Source organism: Leptodactylus fuscus, chromosome 4 (assembly GCF_031893055.1).
Source record: "Leptodactylus fuscus isolate aLepFus1 chromosome 4, aLepFus1.hap2, whole genome shotgun sequence".
Taxonomy (NCBI): domain Eukaryota; kingdom Metazoa; phylum Chordata; class Amphibia; order Anura; family Leptodactylidae; genus Leptodactylus; species Leptodactylus fuscus.
Window position 1 is genome coordinate 51,061,983 of NC_134268.1, and position 22,880 is coordinate 51,084,862.

The 22,880-nt window shown below is 42.4% G+C and overlaps 1 protein-coding gene across 4 annotated transcripts in view; it reads left to right on the top strand.

The window, feature by feature from the left end:
* SULF1 (sulfatase 1) overlaps positions 1-22,880 on the top strand; it is a 94,008-nt gene extending 71,128 nt beyond the window's left edge. For 3 of the 4 annotated variants that reach the window (XM_075270406.1, XM_075270408.1, XM_075270409.1), the window contains 9 exons: positions 5,384-5,600; positions 8,942-9,209; positions 11,665-11,761; positions 12,347-12,441; positions 12,912-12,977; positions 14,105-14,277; positions 15,571-15,713; positions 16,832-16,955; positions 21,507-22,880. In XM_075270406.1, the coding sequence (XP_075126507.1) occupies positions 5,384-5,600; positions 8,942-9,209; positions 11,665-11,761; positions 12,347-12,441; positions 12,912-12,977; positions 14,105-14,277; positions 15,571-15,713; positions 16,832-16,955; positions 21,507-22,297 (1,974 nt within the window). In that variant the 3' untranslated portion in view covers positions 22,298-22,880. Of the gene's footprint in view, positions 1-5,383; positions 5,601-8,941; positions 9,210-11,664; positions 11,762-12,346; positions 12,442-12,911; positions 12,978-14,104; positions 14,278-15,570; positions 15,714-16,831; positions 16,956-17,704; positions 17,739-21,506 lie in introns of all 4 variants that reach the window. The other variant, XM_075270410.1, reaches the window with a different exon arrangement.

Consider the following 22,880-nt stretch of genomic DNA (forward strand, 5'->3'; position numbering starts at 1 on the left):
ACTGGCCCGGTGTACCTCGTCTCCCCGCCTAACATTCCTGGCAGGGACACGAGAAGAACACCCCCCTCCTCCTCCTCCTCTACCGCCTCCTCCTCCGCCACCGCCTCCTCCTCCGCTGTTAGATTGACCCCAGCTACGAGTTGGAAACGTTGCAGCACTGGCGTTGGTAGACGTCAGCAGGCTGTGCTGAAGCTGATCAGCTTGGGGGACAGACAGCACACTGCCTCCGAGGTGAGGGATGCCCTCCTCGATGAGACGGCAATATGGTTTGAGCCGCTGCACCTGGGCCCAGGCATGGTCGTTTGTGATAACGGCCGGAACCTGGTAGCAGCTCTGGAGCTTGCCGGACTCCAACATGTTCCATGCCTGGCCCACGTCTTCAACCTAGTGGTGCAACGTTTCCTAAAGAGCTACCCCAATGTTCCAGAGCTACTGGTGAAAGTGCGGCGCATGTGCGCCCACTTTCGCAAGTCGACAGTAGCCGCTGCTAGCTTAAAATCTCTCCAGCAACGCCTGCATGTGCCACAACACCGGCTTTTGTGCGACGTCCCCACACGCTGGAACTCAACGTTTCAGATGTTGAATAGAGTGGTTGAGCAGCAGAGACTTTTGATGGAATACCAGCTACAAAACCCTAGGGTGCCACAAAGTCAGCTGCCTCAGTTTCACATCCATGAGTGGCCATGGATGAGAGACCTTTGTGACATCCTACGGGTGTTTGAGGAGTCCACAAGGAGGGTGAGCTCTGAGGATGCGATGGTGAGCCTTACAATCCCGCTCTTGTGTGTTCTGAGAGAATCCCTGATTGATTGACATCAGGGATAACTCAGATCACACAGAGGAGTTAGGGATAGCATCCGATCCGTCACAGCTGGAGAGTAGGTCCACACATCTGTCCGCTTCACTGCGTTTAATGGAGGAGGAGGAGGAGGAGGAGGAGGAAGAAGAGTTGTCCGATGATGTGATGGTGATACAGGAGGCTTCCGGGCAACTTCGAATCGTCCCATTGTTGCAGCGCGGATGGGTAGACATGGAGGATGAGGAGGAAATGGAGATTGAACTTTCCGGTGGGGCCAGAGGAGTCATGCCAACTAACACTGTGGCAGACATGGCTGAGTTCATGTTGGGGTGCTTTACAACCGACAAGCGTATTGTCAAAATCATGGAGGACAACCAGTACTGGATCTTTGCTATCCTTGACCCCCGGTATAAAAACAACATCTCGTCTTTTATTCCGGTAGAGGGGAGGGCCAATCGCATCAATGCTTGCCACAGGCAATTGGTGCAGAATATGATGGAGATGTTTCCAGCATGTGACGTTGGCGGCAGGGAGGGCAGTTCCTCCAGTAGGCAACCAAGTTCTCACCGGTCCACACAAACGAGGGGCACACTGTCTAAGGTCTGGGACACCTTGATGGCACCCCCTCGCCAAAGTGCCGCCACGGAGGGTCCTAGTGTCACCAGGCGTGAGAAGTATAGGCGCATGTTGCGGGAATACCTTTCCGACCACAGCCCTGTCCTCTCCGACCCCTCTGCGCCCTACACGTATTGGGTGTCGAAGTTGGACCTGTGGCTTGAACTTGCCCTATATGCCTTGGAGGTGCTGTCCTGTCCTGCCGCCAGCGTCCTATCTGAGAGGGTGTTCAGTGCAGCCGGTGGCATCATCACTGACAAGCGCACCCGTCTGTCAGCTGAGAGTGCCGACCGGCTCACTTTGATAAAAATGAACCACCACTGGATAGAGCCTTCATTTTTGGGCCCACCTGTGTAAAGCACCCCAACATGAAACTCCATGTCTGTACTCAACCTCTCCAATTCCTCCGCATCCTCATACTCATCCACCATAAGCGTTGCACAATTCTGCTAATACTAGGCTCCCTCCACCCTGATTTCCCCCAACTCTGCTGGTTAGAGGCTCCCTCCACCATGAATTGGTCCAAACTGGGGTTTTTAGAGGCTCCCTCCACCATGAATTGGTCCAAACTGGGCTGTTTAGAGGCTCCCTCCACCATGAATTGGTCCAAACTGGGGTTTTTAGAGGCTCCCTCCACCATGAATTGGTCCAAACTGGGGGTTTTTAGAGGCTCCCTCCACCATGAATTTGCCCAAACTGGGCTGTTTAGAGGCTCCCTCCACCATGAATTGGTCCAAACTGGGGTTTTTAGAGGCTCCCTCCACCATGAATTGGTCCAAACTGGGGTTTTTAGAGGCTCCCTCCACCATGAATTGGTCCAAACTGGGGTTTTTAGAGGCTCCCTCCACCATGAATTGGTCCAAACTGGGGTTTTTAGAGGCTCCCTCCACCATGAATTGGTCCAAACTGGGGTTTTTAGAGGCTCCCTCCACCATGAATTGGTCCAAACTGGGGTTTTTAGAGGCTCCCTCCACCATGAATTGGTCCAAACTGGGGTTTTTAGAGGCTCCCTCCACCATGAATTGGTCCAAACTGGGGTTTTTAGAGGCTCCCTCCACCATGAATTGGTCCAAACTGGGGGTTTTTAGAGGCTCCCTCCACCATGAATTGGTCCAAACTGGGGTTTTTAGAGGCTCCCTCCACCATGAATTGGTCCAAACTGGGGTTTTTAGAGGCTCCCTCCACCATGAATTGGTCCAAACTGGGGTTTTTAGAGGCTCCCTCCACCATGAATTGGTCCAAACTGGGGTTTTTAGAGGCTCCCTCCACCATGAATTGGTCCAAACTGGGGGTTTTTAGAGGCTCCCTCCACCATGATTTTGCCCAAACTGGGCTGTTTAGAGGCTCCCTCCACCATGAATTGGTCCAAACTGGGGTTTTTAGAGGCTCCCTCCACCATGAATTGGTCCAAACTGGGCTGGTTAGAGGCTCCCTCCACCATGAATTTGCCCAAACTGGCCTGTTTAGAGGCTCCCTCCACCATGAATTGGTCCAAACTGGGCTGTTTAGAGGCTCCCTCCACCATGAATTGGTCCAAACTGGGGTTTTTAGAGGCTCCCTCCACCATGAATTGGTCCAAACTGGGGTTTTTAGAGGCTCCCTCCACCATGAATTGGTCCAAACTGGGCTGTTTAGAGGCTCCCTCCACCATGAATTGGTCCAAACTGGGGGTTTTTAGAGGCTCCCTCCACCATGAATTTGCCCAAACTGGGCTGTTTAGAGGCTCCCTCCACCATGAATTGGTCCAAACTGGGGTTTTTAGAGGCTCCCTCCACCTTGAATTGGTCCAAACTGGGGTTTTTAGAGGCTCCCTCCACCATGAATTGGTCCAAACTGGGCTGTTTAGAGGCTCCCTCCACCATGAATTGGTCCAAACTGGGGTTTTTAGAGGCTCCCTCCACCATGAATTGGTCCAAACTGGGGGTTTTTAGAGGCTCCCTCCACCATGAATTTGCCCAAACTGGGCTGTTTAGAGGCTCCCTCCACCATGAATTGGTCCAAACTGGGGTTTTTAGAGGCTCCCTCCACCATGAATTGGTCCAAACTGGGCTGGTTAGAGGCTCCCTCCACCATGAATTTGCCCAAACTGGCCTGTTTAGAGGCTCCCTCCACCATGAATTGGTCCAAACTGGGGTTTTTATAGGCTCTCTCCACCATGAATTGGTCCAAACTGGGGTTTTTAGAGGCTCCCTCCACCATGAATTGGTCCAAACTGGGCTGTTTAGAGGCTCCCTCCACCATGAATTGGTCCAAACTGGGGTTTTTAGAGGCTCCCTCCACCATGAATTGGTCCAAACTGGGGTTTTTAGAGGCTCCCTCCACCATGAATTGGTCCAAACTGGGGGTTTTTAGAGGCTCCCTCCACCATGAATTTGCCCAAACTGGGCTGTTTAGAGGCTCCCTCCACCATGAATTGGTCCAAACTGGGGTTTTTAGAGGCTCCCTCCACCATGAATTGGTCCAAACTGGGGGTTTTTAGAGGCTCCCTCCACCATGAATTTGCCCAAACTGGGCTGTTTAGAGGCTCCCTCCACCATGAATTGGTCCAAACTGGGGTTTTTAGAGGCTCCCTCCACCATGAATTGGTCCAAACTGGGGTTTTTAGAGGCTCCCTCCACCATGAATTGGTCCAAACTGGGCTGTTTAGAGGCTCCCTCCACCATGAATTGGTCCAAACTGGGGTTTTTAGAGGCTCCCTCCACCATGAATTGGTCCAAACTGGGGTTTTTAGAGGCTCCCTCCACCATGAATTGGTCCAAACTGGGGTGTTTAGAGGCTCCCTCCACCATGAATTTGCCCAAACTCTGCTGGTTAGAGGCTCAATCCACCCTGATTTTCAAAACAAATGTTGGTGCCAACCTCAACTTACTACAAGGGCCAAATTCACTGCTGGTGACAAGCTCTCCTCACTGCAAGTGCCAAATACACATGTTTCAAGGTGTTTTCCTACTGTCAGAGAGGTGGTATTGAGTGTGTAAAGTGTGTAGTTGTTAGGCTGTGATGTTGGGGTAATAGAGGGTCTTTGGTGTGTTAGATGCCCCCAGACATGCTTCCCCTGCTGTCCCAGTGTCATTCCAGAGGTGTTGGCATCATTTCCTGGGGTGTCATAGTGGACTTGGTGACCCTCCAGACACGGATTTGGGTTTCCCCCTTAACGAGTATCTGTTCCCCATAGACTATAATGGGGTTCGAAACCCGTTCGAACACACGAACATTGAGCGGCTGTTCGAATCGAATTTCGAACCTCGAACATTTTAGTGTTCGCTCATCTCTAATCATTATGAGTTAGTCTTCAGTAGTTGATACCTTTTTAATGGCTATCAAGTTTTGTTTTGTTTTTTTTTGTTTTTTTTATATATGTCACAAGTCAGTTCAACCTAAATAATATCCCAAATTGTTCGGTTTTTAGCTAACCCAAACCATTGTGGATTCATCTTGGACACACTAAAATGTAAAACCCTCCTATCCCCCTTTCCTTACTACTTTTGAGCCTCCTTGCGTCTCTCCTGGTGACATCATGTAAACGGAGTCACGTGGGCAAACTAAGCAGAATGGAGTTCGGCACGCTTATTTCTCCACTGAGGCCTAAGCATAGGCCTCAACTGTGTCCCCAAGTGTATGATGTCACCAAGGAGACGGTGAGAGAGTGCAATTGATATGAGGAGGCCCAAAAGAAATTAGGGAAGGGGAGTATAAATGTGTTTTTGTTTTTTTTGTTTTTTTTACACCTCCCCTTGGCCTCCGCCTATTATATTCTGGGGATTGAAGAAACCTCAGAGTATAATATTTTCACTTCCAGTTCAATGTATTCTTGAAGCAAATCCAGTATATATGCCACTTGAACCCAAAACTTGGGAGGTTCGCCCATCTCTACTTCTGACCATGGACCAGTTCTTGTGGGTGGGGGGCAGTGCTATCCATTGACTGTATCTATTAACAGTACACCCTGCATCTGTGATTTCTTCTCAGAAGTGGCAATGTATAGAAGATATGTCGGGAAAACTTCGGATTCATAAGTGTAAAGGATCCTCAGATATCTTAGCACTAAGGAAGAGAACACGAAGCATCAACTCAAGGGGCTATGGAAGCAAACACAAAGACTGCATCTGCCCAGAGACGGAATATAGGACCAGTAAAAACCAGAGGAAAAAACAAAGGATTTTCTTAAGAGCTTCCAACTCTAAAAGTAAGTAACCAGGTGATTCCTCAAGTAGGTGAGCTGGAGTTCTTAAAACCTAATCACATCCAAAGCTCCATTACAGTCCGGTCCAATTGGGAATGTATTTTATTGATGTCTCACAGCGTGAAGGGATTAGTATCTGATAAAGCAGCGTTGTGCCAGGCAGATGCATCTGGTTCGGTTCACTCTTTAAACCTTATGAAGAAGAACTTTGCTGCGGATAGGTTACCACCATAATATGTGAGGCTGCGCCCATTTGGGAAATAGGTTGGCCCACATTTCACTACTGGGTCATTGGGGACTTACAAATCCATTTGCGCACCACTTTGTCACACTATAGACAAGTGTTTGGTGTGTTATAAATATACTTGTAGCCAAATATTTTCAGCATGATGATCTCACGGCCTATAAAGCCCTATTGGGGCACATTTACACACAGACCCCAGAGTATAGTATTCAGAGACCCAGGACCTGAGGAGGATGCAAATAAAACACTGTTACTTACCTCTCCCTGGCTCCGGCGGATTCCCTGCAGATGTCAGCCATTTTCAATGATGTGCGGGACAGTGGACGTCACATGAGCAGGGGACTGCGTCACGACACCTAAGGACGCATACTCCCGTGCATGGGACGTCACCAAGTAAGCCTGAAGCCTTCCGGAGCCAGGAGAGGTAAGTAACTGTGTTATGTTCCACACATTCCGCTTCAGACACATTTATACCGGAACGCTTAGTCATTTCGCAATTATGCCGGAATCATTTCGCAATTATGCCGGAACTCGGTTCCGGCCCAATTTAACCACTGTGTATAAGTTTACCCTTATTGTAATGAACAAATCGACAAAATGTGATTAATTGGTAACGTACACAGTCAACACCCATCTAGTTTGCAAAGAGGCCCTGTCTTTGCCTGGATTTAAGAGTCTATACTTGGTCCTTGGTACCTGTCTAGGCGCCCTTAAATTGGTTGAAATTTAAGATTCCCTCCTTCTCAAAATTGGCCTACATGGAAAAGTTGTGCATCTTCTTTTGCACCTTCCTTTCTACACCACGCGCGATGCATTTTATGAAAGTGGGGAGTCAGTGCCAAGGTGGGCATGATAGATTGGGCATAACTCTGCCACAAAGTTGGTATGAGCTCTAAACCAGTGCAGATTTTAGCTCCAACTGCTATAAGATAAAAGCATACTAAGAAATTAGCATAGAATCTTCGATCTATAAAGAAGCTAATATTAAAAAGCAAATTATGCTCCATTTAGTCCGATGGATTGATAAAATGCCGTATAACAAGCTATGGTAGATCAGAAAGAATCTTCATAGATCCTGTAAAAATAAACCGTAAAGTTTGCACAGAACCTGAATTATTAATTTCCCATTACTTTATATTGCTGACAACCATGAATACCAATTATCACTGGCGTTCCAGTCTAAAGCTGCTGTGTGTCCATGAATATATTTATACTTATTAGCGGAATATACACTTATCTGCATTAATGCACTTCTTAAATGAACACTCAAATGTTAAGATCGGGATAAATTTGGGTTTTCAATAAATTTTTTGCAGATGTATTCGTGTGAAAATAAGCCTAATTTATATTTCCTTTCATTCTTCTTTTATTACCAAATCTTAAAAGTTCCTTTTTTAAATCCTGTAAAACTTAGTTGTAGACTTTTTTGTTACATAATACCCTAATTCATCTTAAATTCTCTGAAAATCCATAATCGCCGCTCCGCTAGAGTCTCTGACTTAAATTAATTAAATCTGGAATTAATGAAGGGATCAGCCAAACTACCGAATATGATTAAGCACTTACTAAACTCTAGTGGCCCCTAGTGGATGGTTTGGAAAATGGCAGGATAAAAAATCTGTAAAATTTATACTCAAGGAGCCAAGGTGGCAGAAGTTCCTACTAATGGCTGATCTTTTTCAGCGGTAGCAATAAATGTTATTGAGACAGAGGATTTGCTTATGGTTTATACTAACCTTACATAGTAGATGAGGTTGGACAAAGACATTAGTCCATCAAGTCCAACCTATACAATCCCTACAATCCACTACAGTGTTGATCCAGGGGAAGGCAAATAACCCCATGAGGCTCATGCCAATTGCCCAATTGCCTTTCACTATTGCGTTTCCGATGTATGTCATTCTTTAAGATCTGATACCATAAATCACTATAATTATGTTTTATTGAGGCTATTTTTCAATTAGTTTTATTGCCCCATGTGATGTTTAGGGCACTGATGGGGGCAAAGGTTGACCTGTTTAATGAAAGGGCAACAGATGTTCTAGGTTACAATGTGTAGGTATACAGCTGCATTGTATAAGATTGTCAGTAATGGCCTAACCATTGTGTTTCGCTATAGGAGTCGTGTATATATTAGTTGTTTATGCAGAATATTTATAGAAGATTTAGTTCATGCTTTGTAAATACTCCTAACCATTGGTAATCTTGTGGCCACATACATAGGAATACATTGCAAAGGCCATTTTCTTGCAGGAGAAGTAAAGAATTTTAATCGACTCTGAATTTTCGAGAGAATGTTTATGTAATTCAGCTGTTCTCTCCTTGTGGGGACCCACAGGGGTGGAATGTATTATGCTATCTGCACCAGTTTTCCAGCATCAATAAGCTGCAAATTTCCCACTGATCTGATATTGATGACCTAACAGAAGGTTTTCTGATATTGATGACTTATCCTTTAAAGCTCAGGAAATCCCTTTAAGCTACGAGCACATGGGTTCAAAACCACTTCTGCAGTGACCTATGTTTAGATATTGATAGCAATCTGTCATTGCACATGTAATATTTTTCAAGGTAGGGCCACAAAATATGGATTCCTCTGTAAAAATTTGTACCTTATGTGGGGAAGTTAGCTCGGTAGAAGTGGTGATGTGGACCCAAACGGTCAAGACGGGGACACAGAATATGTAGCAAACTGGTTTATTTAGAAAAAAACAGGAAAATAAATAAACCTTGACTTCAGGCACAAAATAATACAACAAAATACAGCCTTAACTTCAGGCAAACACAAAATAAAAACCTGCTCATCTGAGCCACTAGCTAAACGATAGGTTAACCTAACTATACATGTGGCTTACTTCCAGCCACACAGACTTAACAGGTGTAATATTGTCTTACCGGACTCAGGGTTACAGGACAGAACCATCCACCTCATGGTTCTGCCCTGCAATGCAAGAGCTGCAGCCTTTTATGGCCCAGTCATGAGCCCAGGATCTACACCTGGTCCAGATCTGATCAAATACACGTATATTGAAGTATATATTTATTAACAAAGTCTATGAAAAATGTGACTTTCCTTTTGACCATGTCGTGCCCTCTACAGAATTCAACCCTCGCTTTGTTCACACGCGTCAAGCGCGCTCCTTGGCTGTGGAGTTTGAAGGAGCGATCTATGATATAAGTCTGGATGATGACAATATTCTGGCTTCACGGACCAAAAGACATTACACCTCAGAAGAGGATGCGGAGGAGAATGAGGATGAAGAGGAGGAGGATGAAGACTCGTTCACAATCCCAAGTGAAGATGATGTCATGGTGGCTGACGGGGTTATTGAAACCAGTCATTCTGCATCTGTCAGAGTCACACACAAGTAATTATTTTCATTAATTTCTATGTTCCAATTGATTTATTTTGCTTGTAATGCAGACTGAGCTGATGTATAAAGAAGAGCTTATGTACTAGGGCCACTGTCTTGTCCTATCTGAGGGCAGTATTGGATACAGGGGGATGATGTTGTCCGTTTAGGAGGGAAAGAATAAGGTGAAAGTGGAGAAAAGGGCATTTTTATTTCTTTTCTCTGATCAGATATATTCCAAAGCTTCATATATTTGCCTGTGCTATTGTTTTAGCTAACGTATGGCATGTCAAATGTTCGCCTTGGGGCCTTGCCATTCCTTGTTACGCCACTGTATACAGAGATGGCCTGCAACTGTCCTACCCTTACAGAGTAACTGGTCTCTCTTACACGTCATTCAGCTCAAATTGCATGTGTCCGTAGAAGTCTATGGAACCAGAAAGTGGGGAGGAGCCAGAGTTTGCCTAATGTTATTGTTCATGTAAGAACCTATGGTGTTTTATCCTGAAAGGTCATCCTAAAGGTTATGGTAGGACCTTTCACCACCACTCCAACTCTTTGCATCCTCCACTAGATTCTGTGCTACTTTTCTGGTGAAATTAGCATAAAGTAAAAATTTCAATTCGGTTTTTACGGTCATGTGGGTAGTACTGGGATAGAGCAGGCAGGTACCGCCCACCTGACAGTAGAGAGCCTAATTATCATATTGGATACTGAAATGATTCTGATAAATGGTGGGATCTAGAGAGAAAATTCCAACTGCACTAGAATCAATGGCACACCACCTACTAATGGGTGCAGCGGTGGTCAGAGGCCCTCTTTAATTTACAGAATCAAATTGTGGCTTCTATATAATCCTGAGCTCAGGAGCTTGCACTCTATAGTTTCCTATACAATCCTTTGAGGACAGTACAGAATAATCTCAGGTTTATCCCATTTGTATATGATGTAGTGTTATATTATCATGTTAGTGGTTTTGAAATATGGGGTTAAGTAAAAAGTGACACAATTTACACTGTTTTGAGTCAAATTCTGCATTCCGTGAATTTGGCTTATGATATGGCTTAAAACCGGGAATGAAGGTTTTGTTCTTAGTCATTGATGTGTCAGGAATTAATCCACGCTGTTAACATTTGATTCATGATTCACTTTGACGAAAGAGCTCTGGATTTTTGGTCACTGGCCGAAGTTAGTCCAGCAAGTTTCAAGGCAAGGTCTAACAAGGCTAAGCCCTGATTATTCCCAGATGTCTCCAAGTGCGTGATCGAGAAATCCCTGAGCCAGAGCTTTATAGGAATAGGAAACTGCTATGACAAACAAAGTACACAATCTAACACTTATGCCCATTCCCAAAGTAACCTAGCCGTATGTTCATTACAGTGTGCTGGTAACAAGGTCTGAAAAGCCCAATAACCTCCTTCATCTGCTAGGAGATGTCACCCTGAGCATTTTTCTTTGTTCAGCTAGTCCAAAGATCTAGGCCCTTTTTATAGGGTTGATGCAAGTGGCTGGTAACACGGACTTCTCTAGGTGCTATGTCATAAAGGGTTATAGCCCACTTGGCTAGTATACCCTAATTTGCATTAACTCTAAAAGGGTTTATATCTTTGGAATGGCTGAATAGATTTGGATAAACCCAACACTACAATGTTCGGGATGATGTCATCAATCAGATCATGTATGTCATTGGGAATTTCATACCAGGTCCTTTATATGGTGTTCCGCTACTTACTAATTATGTATGCTTGGACCCCTTTAATATACACAGGAATAAACCAAGACTAGCACGCTAGTAGGCCAAGGCACTTCAGGAATATTAGCTTAATCTTCCATTGCAATCCTGGAACAATCTGTCTAGTACCAAACTAGTAGGTAGATGATATTCTTAAAGAGGACCTTTCACCACTTTTGGGCCCATGCAGTGTTATATACTGCTGGAAAGCTGACAGTGCGCTGAATTCAGCGCACTGTCGGCTTTCCCGATCTGTGCCCGGTGTAAAGAGCTTACGGTGCCGGTACCGTAGTGCTCTATGGTCAGAAGGGCGTTTCTGACAGTTAGCCAGGAACGTCCTTCTGCCTCGCGGCGCCAATCACGCTGTGCTGTGGAGCGGGGAGGAACTCCCCCCTCCCGCTCCTGATAATACTCGTCTATGGATGAGCTGTGTGAGCAGAGGGAGGGGGCGTTCCTCCCGGCTCTCCCAGCACAACGCGATAGGCGCCGCAAGGCAGAAGGACGTCTCTGGCTAATGGTCAGAAACTCCCTTCTGACCATAGAGCACTACGGTACCGGCACCGTAAGCTCTTCACACCGGGCACAGATCGGGAAAGCCGACAGTGTGCTGAATTCAGCGCACTGTCAGCTTTCCAGCAGTATATAACACTGCATGTGCCCAAAAGTGGTGAAAGGTCCTCTTTAAATCATTGTGGTTCTTGGCATTCATGGTATGTATGTTTTATGTGCCTTGCATAGGTGTTATATCCTCTCTAATGACACCGTACATTGTGAAAGGGAACTCTACCATTCAAGTAAAGCCTGGAAGGACCACAAAGCGTACATTGACAAGGAGGTAAACTGATTCTTGAAGACAATACATTTTCTCTTGCTTGTATAATATTGTAGAATACCTGTATTAAATACTACAATAGTCATTTTGTGCCATAGAATACCAAATCTCTTGGCAGAACTTAGGGGCACTGCTTGTGTCCACTCTCACAGATATCGTTATTCCTTTGTACAATTAATAATGGTTTCCAACAACTGGCTGAACATTTTGGACCCTTAACCATTACACAATTCCGTTCCAATAATGTCATACATATGGTATGATGCTCCTGATAGTGCCCTCTTCTTACAAAGTAATACATAAGAATCACCGACATGCACATTTGGATTTTTTGCATGCATTGCTGCTGTGTGCGGTACACGCTCACCTACCCCATGCAGATTTACACTGCTACCAAAATCCTATTGTCCCCAGTATTTTCCAGCGATGCCCCGCCAACACCCAACGCACAGGGCACCTGATACGATCCTTTATATGGCCAACAGACCTTTGCACCAATGCATTCCCTATTGCTATTTCCCATTCATATAAATGCACTTGTCAGATGGAAATGCTGTAAAATGAATAATTGTTTTCTGGTTTTGTTAGATTGAAGCGTTACAGGACAAAATAAAGAATTTACGAGAAGTAAGAGGACATCTGAAGAGGAGAAAGCCAGATGAATGTGACTGTAGCAAGCCTGGGTGAGTATTCAGATGATGTATGGGCTGTATACCGTATACCATTACTGGTTTTATCACGAGTATAGATGATAACTAAATCCATGTACAGACTAAATGTATTAGATAATATACTGTATGACCCCGGTAGTTCAGCTCCACTTGTAGAACCGGATTTACTGCTCCGTAGCCAGCTGGCAAATACTATTGCGATGTAGATTAACAACCGTTCCAAGTTAGGCCCAGATCTGTCTTTTAAATGGTCTTGCAAATACTGTCAAAAAGCTAGAAAAATAGGACCACATACGATATTCTCGTAACATGATGGGCACTATGGCAGAAACCTGACGGACACCATTGTGATCAATAGGGACTGTCAGGTGCCAATTGGTCTCTGTCATGTGGACGGATCTGGTGCTGCCAGAAATTCTGTGCAGATGTGACGTCTGTCGTCCATATAAAGTTTTAGTCGTGTGATATTGTGTGTTTTGCAGGTTTTATAAAAAAGATAAAGGAGCTAGGACACAGGATAAAATAAAGAGTCATCTCCATCCATTCAAGTAAGTATCAGTAATCCTCATTGTGCAGATGTTTTCTACTGAAATGTATCACATATGGCGCCTTCTCCCTATAGGGCTTGTTTCATTTAGTCATCTCCGCCTTCTATTACTTCAGTGGAAAGAACGGAGAAGAGTTCCCATAATACATGGCCGGCCCCATAACCCCTCCATGCTTAGATCATTGAGTGATATCATTTATAATAACCTGTATGTTCTCTTTCCAAACTATCAATGTGCAACACTCCAGTATTCTCTATGGAGATTATAGAGATGCCCTTCGACTGCTGGACTAGTGCGCACAATTGTGGCTACTAAACCATTCATAAATGGCTGATACTTGTGGTATAGTTCTTTTATTGTAATAAAGGAATGTTCGACCGCCTTAGAATATTCCAGATTTATCATAGATTTATCATCCAATGCTAGATACTATTGCATTATTAGACTGTCTTGTGTAACTTTGCACCTCCTATTTGTTGTTTGGTACATGGTGTCAAAACTTAGACCATGCCTGCTTTTTCTACGCAGTCAAGCCCATTTGTCAGACAAATTGTAAAAATGCCTTGTGCTACATTTATCAAGTATGTGACAAGTTCTGACAGCGTTCATAAATTTCCCCCAGTGTGTCCAAGCTCAGGTTAAGACTTGCGGATTACGGCTAGTGCCAAGCTAAACCTATGCATGCTATCTAGACAATGGCAACTACAGGTAGGGCCCCATAATAACTGCTAATCCACATGCCTTGGCACACCATGAATGGACACAAACTGGAGAAACTAGACATGTGACTTGTTGCAATAGTAGTTAATTTATCATTGTACGTGAGGTGTACAACTGGTGGCGGTCTATCGGGTATTACTTTCTACCGGTTTTCTCACTTTCACTGTCATACCTGATAAGAAAAGGGTAAGGCGTGTCGAATGATAGTCAGGACTAAAGTCAGGTCTATCCATTAGCAATCTTAAATAGGAATATCTCCAGTCCAGTAATGGCTTGCAGCTTGGTATTCTTCATATCCAGGATTGTTGGCCTCTAATGAAGTGTCACAGGAAGAACATATTACATGAGCCATAAGACCTGTTTATTACTGCTGCGTACATTATAGTAAAGATGTTTAACGCTTGCAGGGAAGGTGCTCAAGAGGTCGACAACAAGTTACAGATCTTTAAGGAGAACCGCAGACGGAAAAAGGAGAGAAAAGAAAAGAAACGTCAGAGAAAAGGAGAAGAATGCAGCCTTCCAGGACTCACCTGCTTCACCCATGACAATAACCACTGGCAGACGGCTCCATTCTGGAACTGTAAGGACTGCATGATAGAGACCAATACTAAACTATGTCTCCATCACCCTCATCTAGATTCCGTACTTTATACATTCACACTTGTGCATGTACTCCGCTGGAGGATTGTGTTCCCCCATTCCACTTTAAAAATGAGGAGATAAGTTCTGCAAGACTTTTCTCTCCACATTTTTCAGAAACCCAGCGGTCCCTGTTATAGCCTCTGGGGCCTTTGGGTTTCTTAGGGTAACCGCTGTTTTAAGTGGATTAGGTTTCCACTCAGGGCGATTCCTCCCCGAACGCAGATGAACCAAGCATTAATATGAGAATTAACTCTTACTGAAGAAAGAAATTAGTTTCCTTAAAGCAAACTATAAAGATGCCCAACTTATTAAAAAGCCACAAGATATGACTTGGGGTTTTAGCCTAGTCAGAGTCCCCTCCAAGAGGATATGGGTGTCTCTTCCATTTTTGTGAATTGGCCAACATCCAAATTCATGTTTTTAAATCTCTTTGAATAGGTTGGGCATTGACTTACATGGGTACTACCTATTGGTGGCAGTGGACACAGATTTTCCTTCCTAACATTTATACCTTTTCCATTAAGCATTGCCTGCGGGACTTTCATGCCGGTCGGTGTATCTGCTCTCCAGTAGATACGGCTTCTGCTTGCAAAGACTTTGTAGAGACCTTCTCTATTTATACGTGTTACTAAAAGGAGGAACATTTATGGAAAAACCGGATTCGATAGTGGAGCGTTCCTCTCTGTGACTATTAGCTTCGAGATATATGTAAATTGCTGTCGGTCATCTACTGTACTGTTCTTATATGCAGGTTTGTCTATAAGCGCAGTAAATCAAATGGCCGACACCTTATAAAAGTGATGTAAGCGCTCGGCCTCCTACGTACAGGGTAGATAAATTCTTAAGGACTGAGGAGCCGCGATCAGTTAATGAAGTGTTACCCCATAAACGACACTCTTTAATAAACTACTACAGATGTAGTAGAGCTGAATTTGGCTGAACTCATTGAAACTTCATCTGTTTATATTGCAGTAAATCTTTGTCTGTAGATAATATAATTTGTATCCACCAATCTATCTAAAGACATTGTGAAATTCTAAATTCAGCTCTGCTACATCTGTGTAGTGCAGTTAAGTTTGATTTCCAGGTCAGACCTTATTTTATATGATTTATTATTATTTATTGCGCTATTGTAATTATGATCTGCTATTTGATTTCATGGTTTACTGCTCAGTTTAGAAATCTTCTCTATGCCTCCTCATCTGACATCTGTCCTCCTCCATGTTCACAGTGGGATCTTTCTGTGCCTGTACCAGCTCCAACAATAACACATACTGGTGCCTGAGAACTGTCAATGAGACTCATAATTTTCTGTTTTGTGAATTCGCAACTGGATTCTTGGAATATTTTGATATGAACATCGACCCTTATCAGGTAAATGCGTAAAAGCTGTTAAGCCATAGACTTATTTTTGTATAGTTCTTTTCTAAGCTGAGTATACGACCTACTAAAGGCAGATTGGTGCAATATCCAAGAAGACGGGCTAATCTCCTCCAATAGTAGAAACACAAATGGCAGCACTCCAGAGTTTAGCAAAATAAATGGTTCTTTATTCCAATGTAACATTTCGGTTCAAGTCTGAACCACAGGTTGGAGAAAGGTACAGATGTGAACCAAAATGTTGTATTGGAGTAAAGAACTGCTAGTTTTCCTAAATCCTGGAGTGCTGCTATTTGATTTTCTTATTAAAGAATTAGTTATATAAAATACATTGAGCTTAGTGAGTTATCGAATAGTGTACTTGGGACTCTTCATATATTGAATTATGAGAATAGTGGTTTTCCCCATAGAAAACCATGGTCATATGCTTTAGTAGGACTTCTGAACGTCTCCTGCTCAGAATGGAGATCTACTCTAGAGCTGTCCATGGATTAAACTCCTTGTACTATACATGCTACATCAGATCTAAGAAGCGGCTGTCCTGGCCTTATCACTGGTTCAGATGATGAACTTTCCTTTAACGGTTGTTAACTATGACATAATCTAAATTCCCCAATAATGTGCGCATGGAGTGTGAAAGGAAATCGACATACCCTGAAGAAATCCATACTAATACTCCTTGCAGATGTCCTTGGTTAGAATCGAACCCAAGACTCCAGTGCTGCAAGGAAACCGTGCTAACCACTGAGCCACCATGCTTTATATTAAATATTCTACTATAATGCCCCTAATTTCAACCATGTTTCTTTAGTAACCATGCGCGGTAGAGCGATGTCCATAATACTCTGTAGGGGTACCAAGTTTCTGTAGTTCCTTACTATGAGTAATAGGCACTCGAAGTATGGAGGGTTCTGTTATAAGGTTGGTCTCTCCTGTAAGCAATGCTCTTAGGCATCCACAATATACAATTAAATTAGTTTTCACATAGAGAGAAAAAACTGCCTCAAAGAGGTCTATAAAAAGCCATACTACTAATAAAAATGCCATAATGTGCACAGAACTTTATTTTTGATGCAGAATTCTTTCTCAGACTACCTTGCTTTATCTTGTAGCTAACAAATGCCGTACATACAGTTGAGAGAGGAGTATTGAACCAGCTTCACATACAACTAATGGAGCTAAGAAGCTGCCAAGGTCATCGACAGTGCAACCCAAGGCCAAGAGGATTAGAAACAGGTAACGTGACTTTATGAGCAGGTAAACGGTTAATTGTAATGGTACCTGTGGTTATTGTGGAGGGCCCTTTAAGGTTTTCTGGATTCCAGATGTGGTCTATTGCAGGGGCTGAAGGATCAAGCTGCACCTTCCATGTATATATGTGCAGCGGACTACTGAATCTTCACACACACACACACACACACACACACACACACACACACAGCCTTTCAGTTCCTCTTTACAGGGTTCTTAATAGGAAGGCCTAACCTAGACAGCAAAGCTTATTGCCAGCTAACAGCTACTAGACTGAGCCTAGCCAGGGGCTGCCAACTAACCCGCTGACACCTTGTATAGTGCAATGTACTTTATCTTTTCCAAGACTGACATTATTGTTTAATACAAACATTGAGTGATCTTTAATTTTTTTTTTTTTTTTTCTTAATTGACCTTCAGAAATTTTCATGGATTTTTTTTTTTTTGCCTATTTTGCACCTTTTAGTAAATGAAAACATACTACACTACTTACATGCAGATCAAACTGAACTCCCATTAGGTGAATTCAGCCATTTTCGGTAAATGGCATTCAGTTTGATGTATTCGGTGCATGGTTATGTCTCTTGGTCAAACCAAAACAATAGCGGCCTTGACTGAGTTTAGGCACAGGTACAACGTAACTCATCTTTCTAGATGTGGTGGCAATCTACTTTTTGTGATTGATTTCTCTTCCAAACGTTAACAAACGTTACTCTTGTATTTTCCTATATCAGGAAGTAAAGATGGAGGAACCTATGATCCACACAGGTATATGTCCTTTTTCTTATTTATCCTTCTCAGCAGCTTCTTCCCACGTAATTGCATGATCAGTCCGTTCTGACTAATGTCTGTATCTTGGCACACGGCGTAGCTTTTGGTGCATGCAAATTCTAACCATGGTTTCACTTATGGTCAGTGGTTTGAGGTCTACCATCATTTACTTCTCTCTCCTTCACAGCAAGAGCTCATGCATCCCATTTCATGCTTGTCGTGACTTGTGATTTTCAACATAAAATTCATTAAATGATTTGGTTTCCATTATAAGTGGTGATACAGTGTATTGTTTCCGCTTTCATCATTATGATATGCCTTTATTTTGCATTTCATTTTATATTGTAAGATTTTGTTAGATTTATTCTTGTATATACTGCACAGTCTTTGCATTTTCATTCATATGTCAATGTTCACATGCATTCATACAATGAGCATCCATGTACACATATAGTACTAGGTGACAGCTTTTGTTGGGTATCCATAAAGGGATTCTGAAAATAAAGATCTGTACCGTTGCAACTTCTGTAAACAATGGGTCAGATTTAAGGAACATGGCTCTTGGTAAAGGGCCAGACTGGGGCAAGACGTGCCTGAATTACCAAGAGATCGGCATAAAGTAATGTAGAACTCATGCCAAAAAACTGGCGTATCATAATAAATATGTTAGGCTGAGTCATTCTCACCAACTCCACCCATGTCTGCAGAAAATGTTGAGCAAGGCTGAGAAGAGGGAATGTGGCTCAAGATGCGGCCATATGCCAAACATGTGCCACATTATCACATATCTGCACTAGAAAACAATGTAAATGTGTTGATCAATTCCACATTGTGTACTGAATCAATACTGAACCAGAACGCTTTGGGGGAAAAAAATAACCTATCCTTATTTAGTAACCTGCTAGGAACTGTAGGATCATTCATGTAATGATGAAATCTTGCATTGCAATACCATGCCTAACCATTAGGTGTGCTGTTCAGCTGAATGATCCTTATGAAGTGCAAGAATGTATTTTCTCTTTATGTGTACTTCAATATATAACCATACAGAAAATATCTTTTACGCAGTGGTAGGTAGTTAAAAAAAATAAAATAAAAAAAAATTAAACTCAGTATTGTATGTTGGATCCGTCAACAGAGTGTAGACCATAGAGTCTGTGTTCACATCTGTGTCACAAGTTCATCCAAATCACATGAATAGAACCAACCTAAGTGTGGTTCAACTCCTAATGCTATTATTTAACATTGCTGCTAAGGAGCCCTTAAACTTAATCAATGATTACTCGCCTCTCCCTGAGCCTCCACCAGCAGCTATTTTTGTCTGTGATATCCTGCTAGGTGACAACTGCAGCTAATTACAGGCCCTAGTAGTGACCTCTTCACAGACAGCATGTGACTACTGTGATGCAAACTCTGTACAAACAGCCAGTAGACCTGAACACCTATGAGCCACAGGTACTGGAAACTGAGGCCCAGGAAGAGGTGAATAATGGTTTATGCAAGGGGCCCTCAGCAGCAGTATAAAATAATAAAATTGAGATGGAACACCCCTTTTTTAAACCAGTCATACACATTGTAAATACTCGGATGTCTCACTCTTAAAAATCATGTTTAGACTGCTCAAATCTGTGTAGTTTAAAGGGACTCTATCATTGGGAAGTGCTTTTGAGCTAAAACACATGTCTAAATAGACTTTTAAAAAAGCTATTCTACTATTCCATTTACTTTTTCTGTTGTCCCCACCATTTCTTTTTAAACTGCTTTATTTTTTTAATGCTAATTAACCCTACGGAGCACCCTGGGCGTTCCCCAAGGCCTCTGAGCACCCCCCCCACGTCATACCTTTAATACCTCCCCTCCAGTGCTTGTGCTCAGTCTGCCCTCCTCCAGAGAACTACACCAAAATTGCCGCTCATACATGCCTGGTACTGTCCAAGCGGCCATTTTGGTGTTCTCTGAAGAACTGAGCATATACTACACCAAAATGGCCACTTGGACATGCAGTAATCTCCTGAGCTTTGAGAAGGAGGACAGATGGAGTACAAGTGGGGCGGTATTAATGGTATGACGTGGAGGTTGCTTGGATGCCTTGGGGAACGCCGTGGGTGCTCCATGGGGTTAATTAGCATACAGAAATAAAGCAATTTAAAAATAAATGGCGGGGACAACAGAAAGTAAAGGTAGTAGAAGAATAGCCCTTTTAAAATCTATTCAGACATGTGTTTAACTCAAAGGCACTTTTTCCAATGATAGACTCCCTTTAATGAATAGTGAAGGGATAAACCACTGTCGGGCACCTCTGACAGAAAGTCCAGTCCTATTTCCTTGACTATATACTTTGCCAGGAGGGGCTGCCAACCTAATATGTAAGGGTAATCAGTCATCCAAAGTTCATTCTGTTTGCTTTGGTGGCTATAGCTAGCATTACGGTTACTTTACTTTAAATCAAGATAGAAAATCGGTAATGGTGTAATTTTACTTCAGGATTAAATTATAATTTTAACGCGTGTTTGGACAAGTAGATTATGATGTTTCGGCCCATACGGCCTTCATCAGAATTTACAAGACCCATAACAAAAGTGCAATATGCGAAAAATCAGATTGTACATGACCCTAATTTAGTCTATCCAGCCATTCACATGTCCATTGTCTTTTCATGTACAGAAAGACACTGGGGGAAAAAATTAAGGCGTTTACTATTCTCCCCAACAAACTCCGATAACATAATTTAGTTTAATTCGGACCAAATTCTTCTAAACCGAAGAGACCCCAGAGTATTATCGTTTTGGTCCTGACTTTCAGTCTAAGTGAACCTCACCCAGTGGTTCATTCAAACACGTACTGTTACTTTAAAAGGGGCGTGGTTTAAATCAGTAATTGGAATCAAGCGAAAATACCCAATTAATTCGTGATTTTTGATTTGGTTCATAATCTCCCAGCCCTACTAGGATGTATAACGTTTAATTTTTTTTTTTCTTTGCCCACAAAAAGCAAAGTAACCTTGGTGGGAAAAGACTTGGTATAACTTGTAAACCATTTGTTTAAATTCCTGCTTACTCTGAGCTTAGGAGTCCAGTGGGTGGTCCTAATAGTAATTGACAACCTTCCTTATATAGGGTTCGGGGGATATTGTCACTCCTTAGGGAGAGACCACTATATATATATATATATATATATATATATATATATATATATATATATATATATATATATATACATACATGCAGAGATGGCTGTAAGTCTAGAAAGAGCAGGAATCAAAATTTAAGGGTTATGCTGAATATTTTCCCAAAAACCTAAATATAAAACTATTCAGATGCTTCTCTATTATATTTCCCGTATATAGGACTGCAGATTGTCGGCAAATTTTAAAAGGGGAATTTTTCAATTACTATAATTGGTGGTAAAACCATTGTATAAAATATCGGTGATATTTCATATAAGCTGAAGCCTTTTCTAGTAAAGTTTGAGTTAGTCAGTGATCAGATTAGTTGTTGGCACTTGTTTAATGCATGAGATATACTGTGCTTTTATAGCTAGAGTTATTGGGGGTGTGGGGATACAATACTTTTTGGCACTGGGGGTTACAGTGCAGTAAATTCACCATAACTAAAAATTGTATTCCCACAAAACCCCATATTCCTGCTTTCACCATTTCCATATTTTTTTCCATTGCTGAAATTTTCAATTCCATTCTGATAAGTATAAAACTGGTGAAAAAACTGTTGAACCTTAATCTCACAGATCCACTTTATGTTTTTACAGAGGGCAACTATGGGACGGATGGGAAGGTTAACCTGCCAAATTTCACAGAGGATGTTGACTGGAAAGGACTGGAAGATTTGTACAGCGTCAATGAAAGCTTGTATGGCTACAGAAACAACTACAGGCTTAGTCCGGATGACTGGGCTAATTACTTGAAGGATGTAGATAGAATTTTTGCACTGCTGAACAGTATCCCTAAAAAAAATCCAGCAAATACAACTGTGGTTGAACAAATTTTTGGGCCTTCCGATTCTTCATCTCTGGTGGAAATGTCCTCTGCTGATTTCGAAGACGAATTTAGTGGTGTAGTTGCAGAAGAAAGGGAACCTAAAATGGAAGCCAACTTTGGTATTTTGAATTTGAGCACAGTGATATTTCATCACAAGAAAAAACTTGAAACCAATAACGATATTCCTGAAAGGAAAAAAACTAACCAGGCACACTGGATCAAGTATAAATCCGAAAAATGGAGAGACCATGTAGACTTAGATACTTACGAAATGGACTTCAGTGGAAATGGGTTCCTGGAACTAGAATCCAAGAATTCCTTAAATATTAAGACTATTAGTTACAGCCCTACAGAAACACAACAGCATCGCAGTCACGCAAGTGAAGATATTTTTGAAGATCAGATGTACCTTCCCATTGACTCTGTGACTCAACAGAAAAGCAATGTCTCAGCTGCAGATCCGGTGTATAATTCTGAAGATCAAGAAAGCACAACAGTCAGATCTACAAAACATTCTCAAGAGGAAATTACCACAAACTTTGATGTGGAAGGCAGTGCCTGATCCATGGCCTTCTCTGGCTATGGAACACGCATGACAATTCAAACAAACAGCAGGCAAAAATTTGTGGCACTTGACATTCCAGATTTGGTACTCTAAACTGATTTTCTTTATCGGATCATAATTTGTGAAAATGGTTCAACCATCGGCCCCTATATGACGTTGTTACCTACATCACCACATCGCAAAGTTGTATTTACCATATTGTTAATGTATTCTTTTTATTTTCTGTCTACCATTTGGGCTCATTTTTTGGTGTTTATACACCAAAAATGATTTTACATCCCCACTAAATATTTTTTTTGTTTTATTTTCTAACCACTGGAATTTCTTAATTAAACTAATTTTGCACTTTTTAAAGCTTTTTGAGCTTGATCACAAATTTTATCCCTTTTTTTTACTTTCATCTCTGCATCACGGTGTGACGAATTGTGCATAGAAAACAAACAAAAAAAAAATTCTGTGCCAAAAATGTGCCTTAAAAGATTGAATTCAAAAGTCGCATGTACCTCTTGATCTATGTAAAAATATACCACAAGAGTGTTAGAGACTGTTCCTAACGGTCTACATGGCACATTGAACAAAA